The sequence below is a fragment of the Phoca vitulina genome, unplaced genomic scaffold, assembly GCF_004348235.1.
Source record: "Phoca vitulina isolate PV1807 unplaced genomic scaffold, GSC_HSeal_1.0 scaffold24, whole genome shotgun sequence".
NCBI lineage: Eukaryota > Metazoa > Chordata > Mammalia > Carnivora > Phocidae > Phoca > Phoca vitulina.
Window position 1 is genome coordinate 20,903,388 of NW_022589727.1, and position 16,220 is coordinate 20,919,607.

The following is a 16,220-nucleotide window of genomic DNA, read 5'->3' on the forward strand; positions in this document are numbered from 1 at the left end:
ACTATACCGTGATCAATCACGACTAATAACGGAATGAACCTCCCAGGCACTGCCTTATCTGACTTTTACAAACACTACAAATACAACTCTCCTCTCTGATCTCGTTCTCTTTCCCCAGAGGTGGCCACTCTTCAGAAATTGGTATTTATCACTCCTGTTTTTTTTTTTAACTGAGCGTATACTGTTTTGAAGCTTTTCAAACTTTATAATGGAACCATGCTTGTACCCTTCTACAACCCTGATTTTTCTGAAGTACGCCTGTCTGATACAGTAGTCCTCAACCTCATTCTGGGGCCCGATGTACAGCGGTCCGCTACGTGAACGTGTCACACATTATCCATTCTTCCACTGATATTTTAGGTAGTTTCCTCAGTTTTGCTGTGACACTGCTAAATAAACATTCTTGCACCATCTCATTGTGTAGGTGAGCTAGTTTCTCTAGACATTATGGTGTTGAAACTTCCCCTACAACTCACAGTAAGGAATTAATTTTATATTACAACCCAAAACACACACATAAATGCGAGCATATGTATCATATATAAGTAAAGCTAACGTTTCACAAAAATATATTTTCTATTTCCCTAAAAAAAAATGCTGGTGGCAACTAATAAACTGACTTCACAAATCACCGATTCTCAACCCGAAGTTTTAAAGGAACTACTTTAAAGATCAACCCAGGACTGGAATTGTTAGGAAATCATATGGTATTTGTCTTTCTCTGACTTATTTTGCTCACCATAATACATACTAGCTCCATCCATGTTGTCGCAAATGGCAGGATTTCATTTTTTATGGCCAAATAATATTCCATTACAGACACACAAACATCTTCTTTATCCATCAGCTGATAGGTATTTAGACTCTTTCCATAATTCGGCTATTGTAGATAATGCTGCTATAAACATTGGGGTTTGGTGCTGGATTCTTAGTTTTAAGTTAACTCTTGAGTTAAGTTTATAGACATTTAAGGTCGTAAGTTTTCTATTTCTCAAAAGTTTAAACCTATAATACATTTATCAGTTAATTCTATGTTTTCTAATTTACATTATGATTTTTTTTTTAAGATTTTATTTATTTGAGAGAGAGCTAGAGTGAGAGAGCACAAGCAAGGGGAGCTACAGGCAGAGGGAGAGGGAGAAGCAGGCTCCCCACTGAGCAAGGAGCCCGATGTGGGGCTTGATCCCAGGAGCCAAGGATCACGACCTGAGCCGAAGACAGCCACTTAACCGACTGAGCCACCCAGGCGCCCCTTATTCATTAATTCTTATTTCCACCTGTGTCTAGTCTGCTATTTAACGTGCCTATTAAATCTTATAATTCGATGACTATATTTTCTTATTGCTAGAATTATTACTTGTTTTTTCAAATTTGCTTGGTCCTGAGAGTGTCCTCTTCCTTTTAAGTTTCAATTCCTTCTTTTATGTCTTTAACTATCTTAAATATACTTATTTTAAGCTGTATTTACTTGATGGTTTTATTATCTGAAGTGGTTGTTTAACTTCTGTTGTTTGTTTTGTTTGTTCTATCCGCTGATTCTTTCTCATGGTATATTGTTTTCTTGAATGTTTTGAGTTCAGATGGTCGAGTATCTTCAGACTTTTATCTATAGGATCCTTGTGTGGCTTAGGTTGAAGGTGTGACCTCCAGAAAGCTTTGTATCATCAGACTGAGACATCTAAATTCACCCCCTTAGTGAAGGGGTTCCTTTACACTGCTGGTAGTATAAATTTAAGCTGGAGGACTCCGTGACAGCAGACTTGTGGTTATAATTTCTCCAGGTGTACTTTTCTCCTTTTCACCCACACCCCAGTTAGAAATGGACAAGCTTGCTTCCTGGGCCAGTGAGCAAGTCCTTCCTCCCCAGTCTGCTCTTCTTTTTATGTTTAGTGCAGTGCTTCAAGGGCCTCAGCTTTATTCAAAGGAAACTCAGTTACAAATCTGTACAGGCCCAAGGCCTTACCTTCTGTCCTTTTGTGGCTCTTAAAACCTAAGTTCCCTGGTTCCCCAAAGTGGGAAGCATCTGCAAGCTTCCCAGCTAGAAGCAACCACATTGGCTCATACTTTGGTTTTCAGTTCCCTCTTCTTTTGTGAATTCGTATTTTTCTGTGATTTCTAAAATTATTTTATCAACATTTCTAGGTGTTTCATGGTGGGAAGCCATATTCTGCTATGCCAAAGTCAACCATAATAAATTAATTTCATTCACTTAACATTTGAGAAAAGCAGTACCTCATGTGAAACATTTTAAACTTGCCTTGTCTCTGATTTGCAAGCTTCCATATTATCAGGACAGAGATTCCAAAGCCTTGTTAACTCCTCACTACAAAACAGACACATAAATAAATACATTTTTAATGGACATCATCCTCATATGCCTTAAAGTTGTAAAAACACTTAAATAGTGAGTTTTTAGGTGGTGATGGAATGAGTTTTAATTTTCTACATTAATTTTTGGTATTCGGCAAATTTTCTATATAAGCATATATTTAATGATACAATCTTTTTTTTTAAACATTCAAGCAGAGTATAGAGCAATGAATAATTAACTGGAAGGTAACAGAAACTGAAGGATCATGGTACCTTGCAGCAACTGGAAGTGAGCTGGATCAATCTAACAGCGATTGTATTGTCTATGACATGGAAAAAATGGCACAGCCTAGAGCCATGGATTTAGGAAGCAGGAGACAAAATGGAAGCTTATCTATCTGCATGAATCCATGTAATGGGCCCTTGAGACTGAGAGCGTGTGGTCTGTTTTAATCATCTATGTATGTACCAAACACCAAAAACACGAAAAACACATAAACTGGGAAGCTCTTACAGTAACATCTTCAAACTATTAAAAAAACGAATACCATCCCACATATGGATACAGGTTAACCTACTTTCCCATTAGAATCTTTTTGTTGGGTCCTTTCCCTAGGAAGTCCTCTGGTGCTGTTCTCTTGCGAGCTACTCTTGTCGGCTTGGTGTCTGATGTTCTGTGGTGAATGAAACAAACTGGAATTACAAATGGATAGCACACATAAAAAGTGTTTAATGTAAAAGAAAATTCAATTATTGTTTTCTTCCTATAAAAATATAAAAGCTTCCTATTATTATAGAACACTCATCAGATAGAAGACAAAAATGCCACACCAGGGGACAAATTACAAGGAGTGGGTATATAGCATTTTTTCCAATAATAATAGATTAATTTGTTCTGGGAACTTAATGATAAGAAATCTGAGGTGAAAGATTCAACTAGAAGTAAATCAAAATGGTTGTATGCTTACAGAGTTCAACCTATACTTTTTAATATGAAATATATACATCTATACATCTATACATCATGTAAAATAATCACGTCAAACTGTATTTTGAAATGCCTTTCTTCTCATAGTGCTTGGGTATATATTTACCTTTCTTTCACAAAACTTGGGCAGCCTTCATTTTTCCATGAGTTCCAATTTTCTTCAGTGTTTAATATATGCTGGGAAAAACAAAGAAATTACATTTGTATAATGAAGGCCTTTGAAATTCTATTTGGTGCTAAGAAGACTATGTAAATATAAAACACATACCTCTACCATCTTTGAAAATCTTTCTCCATCGGGGGGGTTTTCAGATAGTAGCTGTGATTAGAAAGAATATACTAAGCTTTCAACAACTTTCTGCATCATAGGAGTGGTTTGTAGGCAGAGGACCAAGAAGTGTTCGTGGTCTTGTACCTGAGCTTAACTTTATCCTTATTTTCCTATTTGGGGCTGAAACAAAGAAAATTCTAAATTTCCATTTTGTTCAATCATGGGTTTGTTGCATGTTGAACTTACTTGATAAACTGATTTTGTAGTATCTTCAATCCAGAGTGATTGCTCATCAGTTAAAACATAGTTTGAACTAGGGAACAAAACAATAAAAGCATGCTTGAGTTACAGCAATGTATATTCAATTTTAAGGCTTATATACTGTCTTATAAAAACCCAAGGCATGTAACAGATAAGTTAACCATACTAGTGTCAAACAGTGTCAAAAATTACCAAGAGAAGAACAATCACAAATGAGAGGATTATAAGAGAAAATTCTTGCACTTCATTTAGGATGGTTAGAATTGAAGACACAAAGGTGTATGAGGGAGGATGACACTCTATCAGTCTGATTAACTATGAACAGAGCAATGAGTGTTTCCTAAAATAAGAAATTTAATGTGGAATGAAAACCTCTGAGACAATATTAACATATTCCTCTCCATGTTGCACATTCAGATATATTCCTTTAAAAGGCAATCAAAACACAATGAATAAAAAACTCCCAAACCTTAGAGAAAGCTGAAGGCAGACCCAAAGTGTTAATCGGTGCTTTTAATTCAGCCCTCACTAGCACTGGATGCTTTACAGCCAGCCAATAAATAGCGATAGACTACTGTGTCAGGATCTGAGCACTTTAGACGCATTATTCATTTAATTCTCAGAATGAGGATGTGTGCTTATTAAACAGAGACCATACAGATAAAGCTTGAATTCAAACCTAGGTCTGGCTCCAAAGTCCTTGATCTTCCTACCATGCTATATTAAAACTCAACAACAGAGGATAAGAAATAACATTCTGAGTACTTGCTATCTGTCATCTTAAAAATCACAAGTCTGAAAGAGCTAAATTGCACTCTGAGTCATGAAAGTGGGATTCAAACCCAGCAGGTAGTAAAGGCACGTTTTTCACACAGCTAATAAATGCAACATTGCTTTGCAAACTTAAAAATGCCTTTGAGTAATGGTGAGCTTGACTTCAGTTATGGGTAGGATAAGAGGAAGTGGTCTCTGCTGCAGGTGGAGGTACTCAGGAAGTAGAGGAACTGTTTAGGTTTTCTGAAACCCCAAAGAAACTGGAACTCCTCTGTTCTTCAAAGATTTACTTCACTTTTTTGAGTTGTAACATCCTAGACCACTCCACACCTCGTGAGAGAAGTCTTACGGGCTTAGTCTTCCAATCAGGTTTGGCGAAGGCCTGGGTGAGGTGAGCGGGGAATGATGGAAGTCTGGAACAGAGATGCACCCACACAACTGAGGACCCCAGGAACCCCAGTGCTCAGCAGGACAGACTTCCCCTGACAGGAGATATAGTCAACACCTTCTCTCTGAAATAAATATCCTAACATCTAGAATCTCTAACAAAAGCCCCTGATTCTCTAGTGTTGCTGCAAAAGGAAGGTTTCAGGGATGTGACCCTCATGCATTAAATGTGTCTGATACATAAGAAAAATATATCAGTACGTGAGTCCTCTTTTAGAGAGGACTGTTTAGAAATCATTTACTACCCATATTAACTTACCTTTTGAATTTGACCTGCCCCTTAAGATACTGGAATAAAATGAGATACTGCAACAAGATGTGTCGACGAAAGTTACTGTCACTCAGTTGTAAATCCATCAACTAGTTGAAAAACAAGCACACACACACAAACACAAAACACATTAAATTCAAGTTTTGCCTAAAGGTACAGGTTATGCTAGTACAGAAAGGAAAGATTTTAATTAAAAAAAAAAAACAAACATTCACAGAGGGCTCACTGAGTGTGAGGCATTACTGCACAGGCCCTAGCACACTGGAGCAAAGGCTTCAGATTTTTTAACCATTTTATCCCATGAGAAATTTAAATGGTGGTAGATAGCACTATTACATCTGTGGTCCTGAAGTCAAGACAAAGCAAAGCAGAAATATACATAGGTAAAAGTATGGCTGCCACTTCCTCACATAGAAAGAAACAATGGCCAGAGAGCGGTCCATATACAGGTAACAACAAGGATGCTGCTCATTTCTGTAGCCCTACGAAGTGCCTGCAACAGAGCTGGTGCTCGGTAATAAACAAGGAATTACAAGTGAAAAATCATCTGTGAATTAAGTGGACCATTTCCTTATATTTTAGAGAAAACTATCATATTTGTATTATCACAGAATCTGCATTAGAAAGGACATGAAGGTCCCTTATGAGGAAGTTCTTCAACAGCTGTGCCCCGAGGTGATCAGTAAGAATGGCCTCCAGCGTGAAGGCTGATTATGTCCCCAGAGCACTGCGGAACGCTGAAGTCCATATCCACAAACATGTGCTGCTTCGGCCTTCCAGAGCTAAAGCAACAATGGCAAGCTGCCTTATTTTAAATGGATGACCAACCCGTACGACGCCCGAAAGCCCTAGGAATGGAATCCAGTTGAAGGTCCCAAGTTCCTTTGGCTATGTTTCCATTACCCAACATTCACTAGCCACTTCTTCCTTTTTAAACGTCATTGGCCTTCCAGTCTGCTGTGCCTCCCCTTTAGGGATTGACTCTGATTCTGTTATTTACCAGATTAACTACCCCATCCCAAACTGAATGGCACAACTCCCCGACTTCCTTTCCTGCAGCTCCTGGGTGACTTCATCATCTCCACCCAGGCTCTCAAGGTCCTTGACAGTTCCACGGGTAGGCACAGCCTCTACTGTGGCCCCACTGCCATGGCCGAAAGCTCGAGCACAGCTGCCCCAGCTCGGAAACCTTCAACTCACAATCCTCTCACTATAGCCTCCTATTCTTCCAGTCTCTCACTCAGCTGTCCCAAGATCTGACTGAGACCTTCAGTCCCTTGAACCCTCTATTTCTACCTGTCAGTTCCATTCTGTTTTTACTGTAACCCTATTTTGGTTGAGATAAGGGGTCAGCAAACTTTTCTTAGACAGTAAATATTTTAGGCTATGTGAGCCAAGGGGCATATTATAAGATATTACACAAGTACTTTTGTAAACATTAAAATGAAAGGAAAAAAAACAACAAAACAAGCAGTGGGCCAGATTTGGCCTGTGGCTGCAGTAGGCTGACCCCTAGTCCCGACTTTTTGGTTTATCTCTTTAACCACTTTGTCGCCAACTTCCTCAACACCTTTGTGCCACACTTCTGTCACATCTACGGTCAAACTGACAACCCCAGATCAAACTAAGTTACTCATCTTCTATCAACACTAAGGCTTCCCATGCAGGCTGCAGGTGGAACTGCTGGAAAGAAAATACACACCATACAGCTCTGCAGATGGGAGCACCTCTATGCTGCTGCCTCCAACTTCAAACTCTGGTCTCTACTCAGCGATCTTTCTTTATTCTCCAAGTCTGCTATTCTCTGCTCTTCTCCACAGCAATTACTGCAAACCCTTTTCGACTTATCACAAACATTACTTAACCACCCTCTCACTCTCAGTCCATAACTACTGACACCTTCAATGAGAAAAAATTCGTTAAACTGGAAGTTTTAGCTTCACGCACATCCTTGCTTCCTCTGTCTTGACATCTTCATTGCTAAAGGTAACCCTTCCATCTGGACATCCCAATCTCCCTAAGTTAACTGAGTCCCATCAGTTAACTGTCCTGGTGCCTGTATCTTCCACCCTTTCTTCTTTCTAAGCTCTTCTCCATTAGCATTAAGTAACTTCCCTCAAAGAGATCCTCAGCCTCCCCATATCTTCCCTGAACAGCCAAACTTCTTCAAAGAACTGGCTATATTCACGGTTTCCAATTCACCCCTCAACCCGCCAAAATCTGTGGCTTCCTGGTTCACCAATTCACTGACAGTGTTTTTGCCAAGATCACTAATGACTTACTTGTTGTTAGATTCAGTTGAACAACCCTCCCTCGCCCACCCAACCCGGCCCCACGAACACTTCTTTTTTTTCCCCACAAATCCTCATCCTTCTTGATATGCTTGGATTCCATTGAGGTCATACTTTTCTAGTTTTTCTCCAATCTCACTGGCTACTCTTCAATCTTCTTCCTCTTCCCTAACTACCCCACCCCTTAAATTTAATTGGTTTTCTTGAGGATTCAGTCTGAGGTTTTCTTTCCTTTCCTGTCTATATTTTTCCTTGAACTACCACATTTAAGCTGGTAACTATACTATATACCAAATCTATACTCTCAATCTAGATTGTGTTCCTAATCTCCACATCTGTATACTTAAAGAAGCTACTACATATCTCTATTTGAATGTTCAACTGACACTGGGTCAGATTTCATGTTCAAGGGAAAACACACCAGTTTTCCCCACAAAGCCTGCTCTCCTCCACTGTTGGCTAATTCAGTAAGAGGCTCCACCATCCATTTGCCTACGCAACTCTAGGAAGACTGCCTGGAGAAAGCACAACTATATACCACAGGAGTAAATCTCTAGTTGGAGTATGAAAGAAGAAAGAAACAGGATATACCAAGACTCTAAGCCCAGTAAGAAACTGGCCTGTTCGAAGACCGTAAGTAGTTCAACCAGTTGGGAGTGAGGACAAACAAGCCTCCTGGCTTGAAGAAATGAGCTGAAGTGGCTAGGCACTGTGTAAGAACTCTTCATTTATCTCAGGCTTTAAGTCCCCCCACATTTATTTATGTTGGAAGATATTTTTTGATGGGAACAATGGACTGAAAATAGGAGTCAACAAGACTGAATCAGAGGTGGGAAGGAACCAGTGTGATCATTCAAGCTAACTGCTTCACATTATGCTTGTGAAAACTAGGACCTCTGCAAGATCACAAGGCTAGTTTGTGACACAGCTGAGACTAAAACTGACACACTCAACTGTACTCTTTCTTCCATAACATATATTTTCTAAGTTTGACTTTTCTTTGGTTATTTAAAAAAGGACACCATTTATATCATGCAATGGGTCAAATATTTCTTTGTTGTCTTTGTTTCCTGAACAAAGGGCTTTTTATTGTCCTTAGCTTTTACTGCACATCTCAGCTCAGGCCTCAGCATACCTGATTATTATTCTAAACCTAAAAAGGATCATGCTATTCTTCTTAGTTATTTTTATGTGCCTTTCTGTCAATAAACTGTACATGTAAATAATATTCCTGGTAAAATTAAACTGAAGTATGAAATCTTCCATTTCTGTCACTTTACTGAAAGTACTTTAAAAATCAGTACTAGAAAAAATATTAAGAGCATTCTCATTAAAATATTACTGATTTGTCATTATTAACACACTAGCTGTATCAAATTATGAAAAATTTTAAATTTCAAAAAGGTACAGTTAAGTAATATAACATTCATGTCCCCCTATCCAGTTATATACCAAATCCTAACATTTTTACTTGTTCCACATTTGTCAAACAAATAGTTATTACTGAAACTGGTGAAGCCTCCTCTGTAACCTCCCTCTCCCGCTCCCCCTTTCCCTCTACTATGGTAAATGCTACCATGTATATGGTGTTCATGATTCTCATGCATATTTTATACTATTACTACATAAGTAGGTATCTATAACATACTGAGGTATTTTGCATGTTGTCAAACTCTAATTACATATTACTCTGCAATAAGCTATTTTCACATGACATTATGTTTGGAATTTATACAACTTAATGCATGTAGCACTAGTGCAGGGGTTGGCAAATTTCTGCGAAGGACCAGTTAGTAAATTCTTTTAGGCTCTGTGGATCATATGGTCTCCGTCACTACTACTACTTTCTGCTGTGGCCGTGCAGAAGCAGCCGCGGACAACACCTGGATGAACATACAGCAGCGGTGGGCTCCACTAAAACTCATTTATAAAAACAGGTGGGAAGCCAGATTTGCCGACCCCTGCTCCAGTGAACCCACTTTCAGTGCTTTGTAGAACTCTACTGCATACATTTACTGTGATTTACCACTCAGTCTCCTGCTTATCAACTTTCAGGTTGTTTCCAAACTTCCACTTACAAATACGTAATTTACAAATAATGAATCTTCTTATGTATTTCCTTGTGCATGTGTGTGATTCTCTAGAGGCCACATCTAAGAACAAAAGTTTTAATTTTGCTAATTATAAAATTGCTCTGCAAGTGGTTGTATCAATTTATACTTCAACCAGCAGTGTATGAAAGTGTCCTTTCCCACAACTTTGCCAATACCATTTATTGTCAGGCTTCTTTGGTTTTTGTCAATTTGGTAAGTATGAAACGAGTATCTCATCATTTCAAATTTTTTGGCTACTAGAGATGGTTTGCATCTTTTATAAGCTTTTCAGCTACTGAGGTTTCTCTAGCTGTAAGCCACCTGCACATACCATCTTTCCAGTTTTCCACTGGCTTGTCGTTTTATCAATAGAATGTTCAGAATATTAATCTTCATCATACAGGTGAAAAATATCTTCTGGTTTGTGGCTGTCTTTTCACGTTGTCTACGGTATCTTTTACTATTCCATACTTTTATATTTTTATATTAAATGTATTGGTCTTTCCCCTCATGACTGGTGCTTTTTGTGACTCAAGAAATCTTTCCCTACTCCGAGTGTACATATTTTACATATATTTTTAAATGTTTCAAAGTTTTGCTTTTCTCATTTAGACTTTTAATTAACCTGGAATTGAGCTTTGTGCATATAACAAGGTATGAACTGGATTTATTTTTTTCCATATGGATGACTTGTCCAAGCAACATTTACTAAGAATAATCCATCTTTTCCTCGCTAATTTGTAATGTAACTTTTGTGTATCAAACTTTCCAGTTTGTGCTTTCTAATGTTCCAGTGTTTTTCCTTCTTTATACTGTACTAATAATTACTTCACTGTTTTAATTATTAGAGCTTTACGGGGTTTAATATCTGATAGAGCAATTGTTTCCAACTTCTTCCGATTTTTCTTACTTCCTCTTGGCTTTTTCATAAGAACTGTAGTATCAACTTTTAAAGTTTCCTCAAAATTCACATTTGAATTTGATTCAAAATACACTAAATTTAGGGGCGCCTGGGTGGCTCAGTTGGTTAAGCATCTGCCTTCGGCTCAGGTCCTGATCCCAGAGTCCTGGGATCGAGCCCCGCGTTGGGCTCCTTGGTCGGTGGGGAGCCTGCTTCTCCCTCTCCCTTGCCTGCCACTCCCCTTGCTCGTGCTTTCTCTCTGTCAAATAAATAAATAAAATCTTTAAAAAAAAAAAAAAAAACACTAAATTTATGTGGATAAATGGCATTGGGTTTTCCTATAAGTGTACTCATACCTCTCCATTTTTCTAATTTTCTCCATGAAGATTACTCCTAGGCATTAGTTTTCATTGCTAATTTGACTTATATTTTGTAATTGGTTACTTATAGGAACACCACTGATGTTTCTCTTGTAACCTTGCTGAAGCCTCCTTAATTCTACTAATAGTTTGCTGGTTCTCCTGGATTTTCTCTGTAGACAATTATATTGTCTTCCAATAGGGACAGTTCAGTCTTTTCTCTTCAGTAATTATAACTCTTCTTTTTTCTTATTGAAATGACTAGGTCTTCCACTATTAGGCTGAACAGAAATATGGTTAGTAGACATCCATGCCTTGTTCTTGAATTTACTAGGAATATTTCTGAAAGTTAGATCATTATGTATGATACTTGCCACTGGGTTTTTATTAATTCCCTTAGGTTAGGAAAATCCCCTTCCATTTCTGATTTGTTTTTGTATTGAATATTAGATTTTACTGTAAGAATTTTCTTGGCATCTGAGATGACCATATAGTTTTTAAATATTTAAACCTTTAAACCTTAAGGCTGTTAATTTGGTATTACCATCTTTCTGATGTTGAACTTACATTCCTAGGATAAATCCTATTTAGTCTCTACTTAAAAAAAATAACTACTTTAGATTTGTTGAGTTAAAAAATTTTTTTTTCATCTCTATTTGTGAGACTGATATATATACTTTTTTTCCTGTTCTATCCTTATTGGGATTTTATTTAAAAGTTACATCAATCTCATATTAAGGACCTGGTTGCTTTTCTTCTTCTAACCTCTGAAAATTTTCACTCATCTATTCCTTGAACTGCTGGTAATATGTGAGGAAAAAAATCTGAGCCTGATATCATTCGAAAGGTGTCATTTCGACTACAATTTCTCTAACAGTTATTTGTTTATTCAAGTTTTCTATTTCTTTGTGAGTCTGGTGATTAAATTTTTCTAGAGTTACCATTTCATTAGATTTAAAAAGGTATTAGCAGAAGTTGTTCAGAATACATTCTCTTACATATTTTCAGTATTTCTATATTTTCAATTATGCCCATTTTTATTTATTAATCTTACTAATACTGTTTACTGGTACCTTTTCACTTTTTTTCGTCAGGCCTGCTCTATAAAATTTTTATAAAACTTGTTTCTATACAATTTTTCTTCTAAAAAAATGGCTTTTGGTTTTACTAAAGTGTTCTATATTTTCTTTGTTCTACTTCACCAATTTGTGCAATTATTATAGTTACCTTCTACTTTCTTAAGATTCTGTACCTAGCTTCTTGAATGGTATTCTCAATTCATTTGTCATACTTAAATTTTTCATTAATGCATTTAAAGCTGTAATTTACTCTTCTCACTTTATTTGTAACCCACACATCTGACATATAATACAGTTTTGCTGTACAATATCTTTATAACAAATTTAGAGTTTCCATTTTGATTTCCTCTTCAACTCCTGGGGAAAGCTTTTCATGTTTCTATATATTTACCTCCTTTTAAGCCATCCTTTTTATCATTCTAATTTAACTGCACTATGGCCAGAGAATATGTTCTGCATGATATAAAATCTTTCAAATTTGTTAAGATTTCCTTTATGGCCTAGTACACAGTCAAATTTTGTGAATGTTCCATATGTATTCAAACAGAATAATTACCTCTATTTGTTGTGTACAGGTTTCCATATATACTACAATAAGCTTATTACTTTTATTGGTCAAATCTACCATACACTTAATACTGGTCTGCTTGATCCATCAGTAAATCAAGATTACTTTTGTTGTTCAAATCTTCCATATACTTACTAATCTTTAGTCTGCTAGTCTGCTCAACCCATCAGTTTTGATGAAGGCACTTTAAAATAACCCATTATAATTGATGATCTGCCAACTTCTCATAATTTTACAAGTTTTCTCTTAATAGATTTTGAGTGCACATGAATGCATGACATCTTCTTGGTGACTTGTTAATGTAGTATCTTTTATCCTACTTAAGCTTTGTGCCTTAAATTCTATTTTATTTGGTATTTATGTAGCTTTTGTTGGTTCTTGGTTGGTGTGTCTCTTTCCATTCTAACATTTCAACCTTTTTGAGTAGTTTTAAGGCATATATCCTATGTGGATGGAAATTATAACATGCTCCCATATTCCATTTGTTAAATTTCTCCTGTGTTCTTTTCCATGTAAGTTTTAAGTTACTTAGGTCTATTTTTCTTCCTTTTTTTTTTTTTTTGGAGATTTTATTTATTTATTTGACAGAGAGAGAGACAGCGAGAGAGGGAACACAAGCAGGGGGAGTGGGAAAGGGAGAAGCAGGCTTCCCGCTGAGCAGGGAGCACGATGCGGGGCTCGATCCCAGGACCCTGAGATCATGACCTGAGCCGAAGGCAGTCGCTTAACCAATTGAGCCACCCAGGCGCCCCTATTTTTCTTCCTTCTTAATGCAACCCTCTGGAATTACACAGCTCAGCTATGTACTGAAAATGAACTAGGAAGGATACAATTCTAAGACGCAAAACTCTTTAAAAGGAAACTGCTGCTCCCTGGAAGACAAATATACCAGTGACAATTGAGTACATGGGAAGCTGAAAGCCATCTGTATAGATGTGAATCTATGTTTTACTCTTGAGCCTTTAGTGAAATAGGCTCCTACATGCCTTATCTGAGCAGTTAGAATGTTTCCTTTCCTTGGAATGTTAAGTGTCCTGTATAATCTCTAGTTTGCCTAACAACTTCTGATAGAAATAATCTATCAATCTTAATAATTTAATAATTTCTTCTGTTCACTGAGTATTAGGCTCATTTTTTTTTTTCTTTTTTGTGAAAGCCCACTGAATTGTGGGTCAGGGAGCAGGAAATCAGGCAGCTGTCTTTCTGATGCCTAAGCAGTATGGCTGTAGGAGTCGCAGATTTCTCAAAAACAGTAATGAGTATATGAGTATATCGTACAAAACTCTAGTCAACTGTGTCTTGAGAGATTTCTAGGAAAGTAAAATCTCTCAAGTATACTAGAGTTCCTTCTTAAATTGTTTAAAGGCACCACTAAGTTCTTTTTTTTTTTTTTTTTGAGAGCACGTGCATGTGCGGGGGGTGGTGGTGATGGTGGTGGTGCGGAGGGGAGAGGGAGAGAGAGAATCCCAAGCAGCCTCCCTGAGCACGGAGTCTGACACAGGGATTGATCTCAGGACCCTGAGATAATGACCTGAGCCAAAATCAAGAGTTGGATGCTTAACCGACTGAGCCACCCAGGTGCCCGAGCACCACTAAGTTCTTATATTTCTGGGAGAGCTGTGAAAAACTCTTCTTAGACAATTAAGAAAGAAATAAGCCAAAACTCCAAACGCTTTGAATATATCCATTTTCTCCCCAGACTGGGAGAAATATAGGTTCCAGAGTCATTATTTTAGAAAGAGTGCCATCATTTAAACTTTTTAAATTTTCAAAAGTTGGATGTTGAATTTGGGTTTAGCAGACTAAACTGTAAAATAGGTATTAAGGAGGGCACATATTGCATGGAGCACTGGGTGTTATACGCAAACAATGAATCATGGAAACTACATCAAAAACTAATGATATAATGTATGGTGACTAACATAATAAAATTAAAAAAAAAATTGTAAAATAGTTTTCTACCTGGAATAGGTTCATATATCTTATTCAACTAAATTATCAAACATTTGGTTTCTGAGGAGAAAAAGAATATATAAACTATTACATAAAAACTAAATTATAAACTTAAATAGTATTCCTATTTACTAATAATTTTTTTTAAACTTTCCTTCAAAAAAAAAGTTAAAAAAATGAAAAATCTAATTTTAGTTTAAGGATCTCAGTGTCCCTGCTGAGTTACAGGATAAAGAAAGGTATGTTCACAGTTATGAATATACTGACTACTTCACACTTTTGTGTAAATCATGACTATGTAAAACGAGAGCTGTCATTTCTAAAGGAGCAAACATTTTAATATTATTAATAATTATTAATTTCTATTAATAATTAACAGAAATGATTATTAGTTTCTATTACTCTGGCTAATGACATAGCAAGGTTGGTATTTTCTCATTCTATCTTTGCTCTTATCTTTATCTTATCAATTAACCAGTCTCCTCTACCAACTCTTTTAGACTTTGTCCTTCTTCAGAATCAGGCTCCAAATCCATGGCCTACATTGGCAGGGTACCTTTTGTACCATTTCTTTTTTTTTTTTTTTTTTTTAAAGATTTTATTTATTTATTTGACAAAGAGAGAGATAGTGAGAGCAGGAACACAAGCAGGGGGAGTGGGAGAGGGAGAAGCAGGCTTCCTGCCGAGCAGGGAGCCAGATGTGGGACTTGATCACAAGACCCTGGGATCATGACCTGAGCCGAAGGCAGATGCTTAACGACTGAGCCACTCAGGCGCCCCTTTTGTACCATTTCTTTAGCCCTTCCTGGATGGCTGCCTGGCAGCACCAGAGAATAGACTTTTTTATCTTGCTTGCATAACCATAGCTTGAATCACACACAGAGGGGATTCTAAAAATAATAGAGTGATGAGTATGCTCTAAATTTTCCAGTATGCCCAATGATATTTAAAGAGCTACCCTATTTGTCAGGCCCACAAAGTACAGAAGTGTCACAATAAAGAGCACAGCTCATGCCTCCCACTTTGAGGACCACTTCAGATAGATTTTATTCATATAAAAAAGTTAATCATATAAAAAGGTTTTAGTAACTGCATTTATCTTTTCAGATGGGTGGGTGCACCCACATGCTAAAACTGACATAAGTGTCAGCAAAACACTTCAAATTGCAAAGTTTGTGAAGCCCTAAAGATTCATCAATGCCTTCACTGCCCATAGCAGAGATAGGCAAACATCCAAATAAAACTCTGAAAAATAAAGTAACCCAAAGTTTGTACATAATTCAACGGACATGTCTAGACACATTGTCTATAGTTTATACAACAATGAGATCTATAACCTGGTCTCTCTCCTCATGAAATATTAATGGTAGGCCAATGAAGTTTCCATTTACTTTCCATTCCTCAGTGGCAACCCAAGGCCCACCATTGATGTGCCTTGTATTTGATTATTTCAAAGCCCAAATCAAGTCTGTCAAACCATTTTAATCACAGCTGTAAGAAGCCCTACCAGCTGACTCAGATGGGCAGTGTCAAGACGTAAGGCTCGATGACTGATTTACATCAAGTTTTGTTAGCAGAAAATACCGCTCCAATCCTGCTGAGAGCTGTTGAGTCCTTATATGATTTTTAAAATATAAGACCTTCTTCCATCTTG

At 37.2% G+C, this 16,220-nt stretch overlaps 1 protein-coding gene across 2 annotated transcripts in view; it reads right to left on the minus strand.

The window, feature by feature from the left end:
• Positions 1–16,220, minus strand: part of THOC1 (THO complex 1) — a 51,776-nt gene that overhangs the window by 6,297 nt on the left and 29,259 nt on the right. For both annotated transcript variants that reach the window (XM_032421179.1, XM_032421180.1), the window contains 6 exons: positions 5,311–5,411; positions 3,816–3,882; positions 3,567–3,617; positions 3,405–3,475; positions 2,889–2,984; positions 2,258–2,323 (listed from right to left, as the gene is read on the minus strand). In XM_032421179.1, coding sequence (XP_032277070.1) covers positions 2,258–2,323; positions 2,889–2,984; positions 3,405–3,475; positions 3,567–3,617; positions 3,816–3,882; positions 5,311–5,411 — 452 coding nt within the window. The remainder of the gene's footprint in view (positions 1–2,257; positions 2,324–2,888; positions 2,985–3,404; positions 3,476–3,566; positions 3,618–3,815; positions 3,883–5,310; positions 5,412–16,220) is intronic.